This window comes from Emiliania huxleyi (genome assembly GCF_000372725.1).
Source record: "Emiliania huxleyi CCMP1516 unplaced genomic scaffold EMIHUscaffold_236, whole genome shotgun sequence".
NCBI classification, from domain to species: domain Eukaryota; phylum Haptophyta; order Isochrysidales; family Noelaerhabdaceae; genus Emiliania; species Emiliania huxleyi.
In genome coordinates, this window is record NW_005200282.1 from 99,466 (window position 1) to 108,093 (window position 8,628).

General features: G+C 69.1%; 1 protein-coding gene across 1 annotated transcript; it reads left to right on the forward strand.

Moving 5' to 3' along the window:
* Positions 1-341: 341 nt before the first annotated feature.
* Positions 342-3,813, forward strand: EMIHUDRAFT_236552 (hypothetical protein; the record flags this gene model as incomplete). The annotated part of the gene is made up of 3 exons (XM_005779118.1): positions 342-537; positions 3,599-3,683; positions 3,759-3,813. 3 exons carry the CDS (start codon positions 342-344, stop codon positions 3,811-3,813), a joined length of 336 nt encoding a protein of 111 aa, XP_005779175.1.
* Positions 3,814-8,628: the final 4,815 nt, after the last annotated feature.

An 8,628-nucleotide genomic window follows, 5' to 3' on the forward strand; every position in this document is an offset into this window, starting at 1 on the left:
ACTATCACTAACTGACACCGCAAACCCTGCGCAGCAGTCCACCTTCGTTCGGGTAGCGCACCGTGATCCTCGTCGGCATCCGCGCGGGGTGCCCTGCTGCCGGGCCTGCGCGGCCCGCCAGGTAGGTGCGTTCACAGCGCCAATTTGGCCCGCTCTTCGGCTCGCTCCGCTCGCCGGTGAGTTGGTTGGTTGCTGGCAGCACCCCAGCACCGGGGGGTCCTGAGAGCTGTTGGTTGCCGCTCGATTCACAGCACAGTGCGGAACAAGGGTTGCAACCTGGTAATAAGACGGCTCGCGGTGAGCAGCGGGTATCGCTGCGCTCGCGCGAAGATCCAACGCCAATGACTTCCTCGGAGCAGACACGCATCCGTCTCCTCGAGGCCGAGCTCGAGGCCAAGGAGTTCATAGCCGCGGATCTGCGCGCTCAGGTCGCCTCGCTGTGCTCGGCACGTGCGTCGGCCTGCCACAGCCCGGTGAGCCCGCCATTCTTCGACGCCGAGTCGGTGGCGTCGGCGCAGACGCGGACGCTCGCGCGCAGTCGCGAGCGGGAGCTGAGCGACACGCAGCAGCGGCTCGCGGCGTCGCTCTCCGAAGCCAGAGAAGGCCGCGCCAGGGCAGAGGCGGCGCGCTCGGCGGCGGCGGCGGCGCTGGTGGCCGCGGAGTCGGCGCTGGAGCGGGAGCGGGCGGAGTGGAGGGCGGAGCGCGGTGCCTCCTCCAAGCGCGAGGCGGCGGCCGTGGCGGCGGCAGCGGAGACACAGCGCCGCCTCGCCGCAATCTCGGCAAGATATAGCCGAGATGTGGCCGAGATATAGCCGAGATATAGCCGAGATATAGCCGAGATATAGCCGAGATATAGCCGAGACGCAGCGCCGCCTCGCCGCGATCTCGGTGCGTCTGTCCCACTGCCACTTCTGTCCCCCTGCCGCGATCTCGGTCGCTACTGCTGTGTATGTTCCACTGCCACTTCTGTCCCGCGCGAGCCTTCTCGGACACGTCCTCTCGGCAGTCTGCAACTTGCAGCCTCAGCAGCCCTTTCGTACCAGCAGCACTAGCACCAACGCCGACGTATCGAGAGTGTGCCTAGACCAGAGTCTAGCGCGGCGGAGTGGTGTTTCAACACCGGTGGTTCAAAGGTCGCTGCCGCACTAGCCATCACCATCACCAGCAAGGCACCGTCCTCTCTCTCTCTCTCTCTCTCTAGGCTTCGCTCGAGGCGGAGCGAGCGGCGCATTCCGAGGCGCTCGCACGCAGCGCCGCGTCGAAGCAGGCGAGGGAGGAGGCGGCACAGCCACCACCACCACAACAGCTGCTAGCAGCAGCAGCAGCGGCAGCAGCAGCAGCAGCAGCAGCAACAGCAGCAGCAGCAACAACGTAGCAGTAGTAGCAGCAGAAGCAACAGCAGTACTATTGTACTTGCGCCGCTGTATCGAGAGTGTGCCGGCACCAGCCATCTGGTACACAGCGTTCTTTCTCGGAAGGCTTCTCTTTTTCCTAGGCGGCGGCGGCAGCGGCGGAAAAGAATGCGGCTGCGGCCGCAGCGGCGGCGGAGGGGGAGGGTGCGAGGAGGGTGGCGGAGGCGGAGGAGAGAGGGAGGAGAGCAGAGGCGCGATGGCGGCCGTGGGGCTGCGTGCTGTCAAGCGCCGCGTGGTCGCTCTTCACACCTCGCGCTGTGAACAGGCGCGCCCCCGTGCAGGAGGGCCGCGGTGGTGTGAGTGTGAACAGCGCCTCTTCACACATCACGCTGTGATTTAGGCGCGTTTGGCCGAGGAGAGGGCGGCGCGCGCGGCGATGGACAGAGGGGTCCGCTGACCTCGTTTCTGCCCCCACCGCCACTCATTCATCAAACCCTTTGTTGACTCATCACTTGTCTAGGTCCGATTTCCACGCCCCTGCTCCCACCAGTCGTTTCATAGTTAAGCCGGCGATCGCGTCCTTCGCAGGTCCGACCCGCTCGCGCCGCGGGTCCGTCAACGGCGTCTCTTCACACCGCCTCGCTGTGAACAGGCGCCGCCACCGCCGAGTCTGCCGAGCTGCTGCACGCCGTGAACGGCGTCTCTTTACACCGCCCCGCTGTGAACAGGTCGGCTATGCCCTCTCCAACCTCGCCTCCTACGCGTCCGCCCTTCGCGCCGCCACGGCGAGCACGCGAGCGCAGCAGCAGCAACCGCAGCCGCAGCCGCAGCAGCAGCAGCAGCAGCAGCAGCAGCAGCAACTGCAGCAGCAGCAGCAGCAGCAGCAGCAGCAGCAGCAGGCGCCGCCGCCGCCGCTTTCGGTTGTGGCGGCTGAGATTGCGACCTCGGCTGAGCCTCGGTCTAGCCTCGCCGCCTCTCACCCTCTCTCCGACGCCGTCGCTTCCCTCCGCTCTGAAATCGGCGCCCTCGCCGCCGCCGCCGCTGCCGCCACCTCGGCCGCCACCTCCTCCGCCGCTGCTTCCGCTTCCGCTTCCGCCGACGCCTCCCCGGCCGATGCTTCCGCCGCCGCCACCCCCGCCGCCGCTTCCGCTGCCACGTCCTCCGCCGCCGCTGCTTCGGCTGCTTCTGCTGCGAGAGGCGAGAAGAAAGAGGAGCGGCTGAAGAGGGCGGCGGAGGCGGAGGCGGCGGCGGCGGCGGCGGAGGCGGCGGCGGCGGCGGCGGCGGCGGAGGCGGCGGCCGAGGCACGGGCGGCGGAGGCGGCGGAGGCGGCGGAGGCGGCGGAGGCAGCGGAGGCAGCGCGGCGGCGGGAGGCGGCGGCGGCGGCGATGGCGGCGGATTTGGAGGCGGATCGTTAGCGCGTGCGTTCGGGTGCCGTGACGAGGAGGAGTCGCCGTTCACAGCGCGAGGTGTGAACAGGCGGGCCGACAGATGTGCCGGGCACTCGGCGCGCCAGCTCACGCACCGGAGGCGGCGGGAAGGCTGTGGACGGCGCCTGTTCACACACCCTCCCGCTGTGAACAGGCGCGCAGACCCGCCGCGCACTCGAGCGACTGTCGCCCGCAGCCGAGGCGGACTACTCTCCTGCCATTCCCTCTGTCCTCTCCGCGTCCCTCTCATTCTCACCCCTCCCTACCCTCTCTGCCCTCTCTCTTCTCTATCCGCACCCTCTCCCTCCTCCCTCTCCGCCTCCACCCTCTCTCCTCTTTTCCCCGATCCACAAGTGCGTGCAGGCGGAGGTCGCGGTGCGGGCTGCCGAGCGCGTGCCGGAGCCCAAGTAGCTATTAGTTCGCCATTAGGTGCGACAGCGCGTGCCGGAGCCGTTCATTGATACCTACCAACCAGTCATTAACGAGCCATTCATAGGTGCGGTCTGCCGGCCGCGTGCCGGAACCGCCCGCACTGCCGCTCAGCGCCGCCGCCGCCGCCGCAGCCTCGGCCGGGCCGTCCACGGCCGGCGGCGAATGCCGCCGAGGCGACGGTGGCGACGGCGGCGGCGGCGGTGGCGACGGCGGCGGCAGCGGGGGCGGCTTGAAAGGCTCTCGGCTGGCTCGTGGAGCAGTGGGACGCAGCTTTCTTTCCCCTAGAGGCCGGCGCCCTCTTCTCGTTTTAGGCTGTGACGGCCGGCTCGTCGTTTGTGCCAGCGGCGGTTTCTTTTCTGAGCGCGCTCCCCTTGTTTGTGTGTGTAGGCGTTGACGGCCGGTTCGGCTCGTGGACCACTCTGTACGTTGCGCTGAGTGCAGGCCGCTGCGGTAGGACCACAGACTGGAGTGAGTGAGTAGTGTTCACAGTTTCGACCGCTGATGGCCTAGCTGCAAGGTAGCACTACCCGGGTATCGCCATGCATAGCTGCAAGCTAGCACTGTCGACTCATAGCCGCTGCGGTGGCACCGCTGATGCATAGCTGCAGCGCTGGCCACACTGCCCACGTCCGACGCTGCTATCGCTGCCGTCAGGGGTCGAGGAGCTAGCGATGCAGCGGGAGGAGGAGGCGGCGGAGGCGCTGGCGGCGCGGCGGCGGGCGGCGGCGCTGCAGGCGGCCGCAGCGGCGGCGGAGAGGGCGGCGGCGGAGAGGGCGGCGGAGAGGGGCGAGGCGGCGGCAGCGGCGGAGGCGGAGGCGGAGGCGGAGGTGGAGGCGGTGCGGTTAGAGCTGAAGGCGGCGGAGGCGGCGGAGGCGGAGGCGGTGAGAGAGGCGGCGGCGGCGGCGGAGCGGGCGGCGGCGGCGGAGGGGCGGGCGGCGGCGGCGGAGGGGCGGGCGGCGGCGGCGGAGGGGCGGGCGGCGGAGGCGGAGGAAGGATTTAGGCTGGAGAGGGAGGGGGCGGCGGAGGCGGCGGGTCGGGTGACTTGCCTCGCGGCGTCGGAGCAGAGGGCGCGTTGCCTCTGCCGCAAGCTGCAGCGATTAATAATTAATAGTGAGATCATCAAGCGTTAATGATGATTAATAGGCGCGTTGCCTCTGCCGCAAGCTGCAGCAGCGGCTGTCGGCGGCGGAGGAGGCGGCGGCGGCGGCCCAGCAGGCGGAGGCGGGTTCCGCAGTTTAGGCTCCTCCTCCGCAGCTCTCTCTTTTGGCGGAGGGGTCTTCTTTTCTTTCTTTCACCAGGCGGCGAGGACCGAGGTCGAGGACGAGTATTGCGGGCAGCTTGCGGCGGCGAGGGCGACGGCGGAGGAGGCGGCGGAGGAGGCGGCGGCGGCGGTGGCGCAGCGCGACGCGATGGGCCAGCGCGCGGCGGCGGTGGCGGAGGATGCGGCGAGAAGTAGCCGAGATGCAGCCGAGATACGGCCGAGATTTTGGCAGCGTATACCCCGTCCCGTCACACGCGGTCCGAGGTGTGAACGGCGTCTGTTCACGCCTCCAGCTGTGAACCAGGCCCATTCGCTCGCGTCGCAGCGCGCGTGTGCGGCGGCGGCGGAGGCGGCGGCGGCAGCGGAGGCGAACGCGCGCGAGGAGGCGCGAGCGGCGGCGGCGGACGCCGCGAGTGCCCGCCGGCGCTCGTCGGAGGCAGAGGCGAGGCTGGCGCGCCATGCAGCTCGGGCGAGACGGCGGCCGCTGTGAACGGCGTTCTCTTCACACCGTCGCCGGCGTGAACAGGCGGCGAGCGAGCGCGAGGCGGGCGGGAGGGTGGAGTCTGCGGCGGCGGCGGTGGAGGAGGCCGAGGCGAGGGCGAGGGCGGCGGAGGCGGAGGCGGAGGCGGCGAGGCGCGACGCGGCCCGCGCGGTGCTGCGGGTGTGAACGGCGTCTCTTCACACCCGCGGGGCTGTGAGCAGGCGCGAAGCGGCCCGCGCCGTGCGGCTCGCCCAGTCGTTAGAGGCGGAGCTCGGGAGCCAGTCGCGCACGGCCGAAGACAAACTCGGAGGCGGCTCCGCGTTGTGAACGGCGCGTCTTCACGGCTGCGGCGTCGCTGTGAACAGGTCGCGTCGCTGGAGCGGGAGGCGGCCGACGCTGTCGGCGCGCGGGTGGCGGCGATCCAGTACGCCGAGGAGCTGCGGGAGGCAGCTCGAGCCTCGCGCAGCCGCGGGCCCATCCCGGGCCCTTCCCGGACCCTTCCCGGACCCTTCTCGGAACCTTCCCAGGCGCTCGAGGCTCACACTGCAGCAGACCCTGCGGCTGCTCTGCTCGGGATTGCGGCGCTGTCTGGCTCCGCGCCGCCGCCGCCGCCGCCGCGGCGGCAGCGGACACCCCACCAGCCGCCGCCGCAGAAGCAGCAGCAGGGGCAGAGGCAGCCGCAGATCCAGCAGCGGACGCAGAGACAACAGCAGCAGCAGCAAAAGCCGCGCCAGCAGCAGCAGCAGCAGCAGCAGCAGCAGCAACAACAGCAGCGGAGGCGGCGACAGCCTCCGTCGCCGCCTCGCTGGAAGGATTGCTCGCGGCCCTCCCACACCAGCCAGACCAGTGCCGACACGCGCAGAGGCGGCAGAGGCGGCGGCGGCGGCGGCAGCGGCGGCGGTGGCGGTGGCGGCGGCGGCGGCGGCGGCGGCGTCGGCGGCGGCGTTGCTTATCGCGGCTATGAGAGTTGGATGTTTGGCGGCGACGGCGCTGCGGCGGAGAGGGCCTTCCGGCCGCCCTCGGAAGGCCCCGAGAAGGCTCCTAGAAATTTCTTGGAAGGCTCCGAGAAGGTTCCTAGAAGGTTCTCGGAAGGCTCCGAGAAGGCACCTAGAAAGCTGCTGTCGGAAGGGGGGGGTGCGTGGCTGGGCGAGCTGCCCAGTCATACGCGATTGGCCGCCGCCGCCCCCGCCGCCAAGGGTGGGGCGGCTGGCGCGAAGCTTGCGCGCGTGGCGTGGGAGGCGGAGGAGGCGGAGGAGGCGGAGGCGGAGGCGGAGGCAGAGGCTGCGACGGCGGTGGAGGCGGAGGCGGAGGCGGAGGCGGCGATGGAGGCGGAGGCGGCGGCGGCGGCGAGGGCAGCGGCGGAGGCGGCGGAGGCGGAAGCGGAGGCGGAAGCGGAGGTGGCGGCGGAGGCGGCGGCGGCAAGAGCGGAGGAGCAGGCGGCGGCGGCTGCAGAAGCAGCAGCAGCAACAGCAACGGCGGCGGCAGCATCTGCAGCGATGGCGGAGAAGGGAGTGGAGGGTGAGGGCTTTGCGGCCGAGCCAAGGACGCCGGAGCAGGAGAGCGCGGCGGGCTCTGGCGGCTTGTGAGCTGCTGTCCATGGTCGCATGAATGGGCCCCCTTGTGGTGATAGGGCGGCGCGTGGCGGCGGCCTCGCGTGCGAGTTGCCTCCCCGCCGAGCGTGTACCACACGCCCTGCCTTGGCTGGGAGAGCCCAGAGGGGCGAGGGAGGGGTCCGGGGGGGGGCGGGACGTCTTCTCCGAGAAGGTTCCGAGAAGGTTCCGAGAAGGTTCCGAGTGGGGGTGCGTCTGCGAGGAGAGCCGCTGGTGTGAACAGCGTCTCTTCACAGGTCTGGCTGTGAACAGGCGGGACGTTTGCGAGGAGAGGCGCTGAGGGGCAGGCGAACCCCCCCAAAACACACACACGCACACACGCACACGCACACACGCACACGCACGCACACACACACACACACACACACACACACACACACACACACACACACGCACGCACGCACGCACGCATGCACGCATGCACACGCACGCACGCACGCACGCACGCACGCACGCACGCACGCACGCACACACGCAAAGCCACACGTGCACATACATACACGCTCGCACCCTCGCTTCCCCGCCGCCACATTCCGCGCACCCTTCTTCCCTGCAACCGCAATCTTCTCTCCTCCGCAGGCCGTCTCTCCCGTGCCCGCGGCGGAGTGGATCGGCTCTCTAGATGCCGGCAGAGCCTGTGGCTAACAGTGCTGCTATCGCATCCGCGGTGTGTGCGTGTCCCTCTCACGCGATGCGCCGGAACTGCACTTAGAGGTGTGCGCGACAGCGATGGGCCCTTGTAATTGCAACCCCGACATTCCTGTTATTATTATGATCATGGTTATTATTAGTGTGGTTAGGATCGGCTCCATGCACGCCTCCGCCTCCCCGGCGCGGAAGCTGCTCTCGCGGACAGTCGGCGGCGACGCGGGGGCGGAGGAGGAGGGAGGCGTGGGCGGCGCCCGAACGGGTGGGAGGGCGCGTGTGCGAGACCCTCTTCACACCGCCCGCTGTGAATAGGCGCCGTGCGAGACCTCGGCAGAGCCTTCCGCCCCGTGGCGCGGTGCGCCGGCGAAGGGGCTGGGGCGCGGGGCGGGATGGGCGCGCGAGTGGCGGGATCGCCCGACGGGGAGGGCGCGTACCTCTCTGGGCTCGCTCGCGCGGAGGAGGGCTGACATGACCGATGGGAAGACCCTGAGTCACTTTGGTAAGGAAGGTGCATTTTGGACAACAGAATTCTTAAAATAAAGCCGTACAAGCCTCTCTCACAGCACACTGGGTGGCACGAACAAGGGCGCGGACTGGCGCGGACTGGCACACACACCGGCTCACCACCTAAGCATACCGCACCTGAGGAAAGTGTGCGTGAAGCGTTTTCTTCCTGCTGGGATTGTGGATACGATTCCTCCGATCACCCCGCCCGCCCGCCCCGCCCCGCCCGCCCGCCTCTCCCCGCTTGCCCGCCCGCCCGCCCGCCCGCCCGCCCGACCACCCATTCCCATCACCATCTCTACTCACATACCTTCATATAGGCGCTCGAGACCTCCTCTCGCTGCCTACTGTCGTTGTCCTTGTCTTCTCCTTTGCCTCTCCAGCACTATCTCCCACTCCACGGCGGCCTATGTCGAGGCGCTCGGTACAGCGCCCGTCACTTCACCATCCCATCCATCACCAGGCGGGCACCGCGGGGACAGCCAGATCATCGAGAGTGCCGTTGCCTGCCATTCCACACAACTCACATAGATCAGGGCAGACCTATGTGCGAAAGCCGCGATCGACAGCGACAGGAGCGCGATGCCAAGGAGGCACGAGGGCGATGAGCCCCCAGCCTCGTACGGCTTTAGAGAGGACTGGTCTTGGGCAGGGGAGGCGGCCCGGTGGGCGGCGGCGTCTGCGTTACTGCAGCCTGGACGGACATCGACGTCATGACTGGGCGTCATAGGACGACACCACCGTTGCAGTCGGGGCGAAGGGATACAGCTAGTTAGAGTACCGTACTCTCAGTCTAGAGTTTTACAACAAAACTCCCTCGCACAACACTGGGCACGGGACTGGCGCGCACTGGCACTAACACAGGACTGAGAGCCGTACCTCGACGCTCGAGCGTCGAGGTACGGCTCTAGAT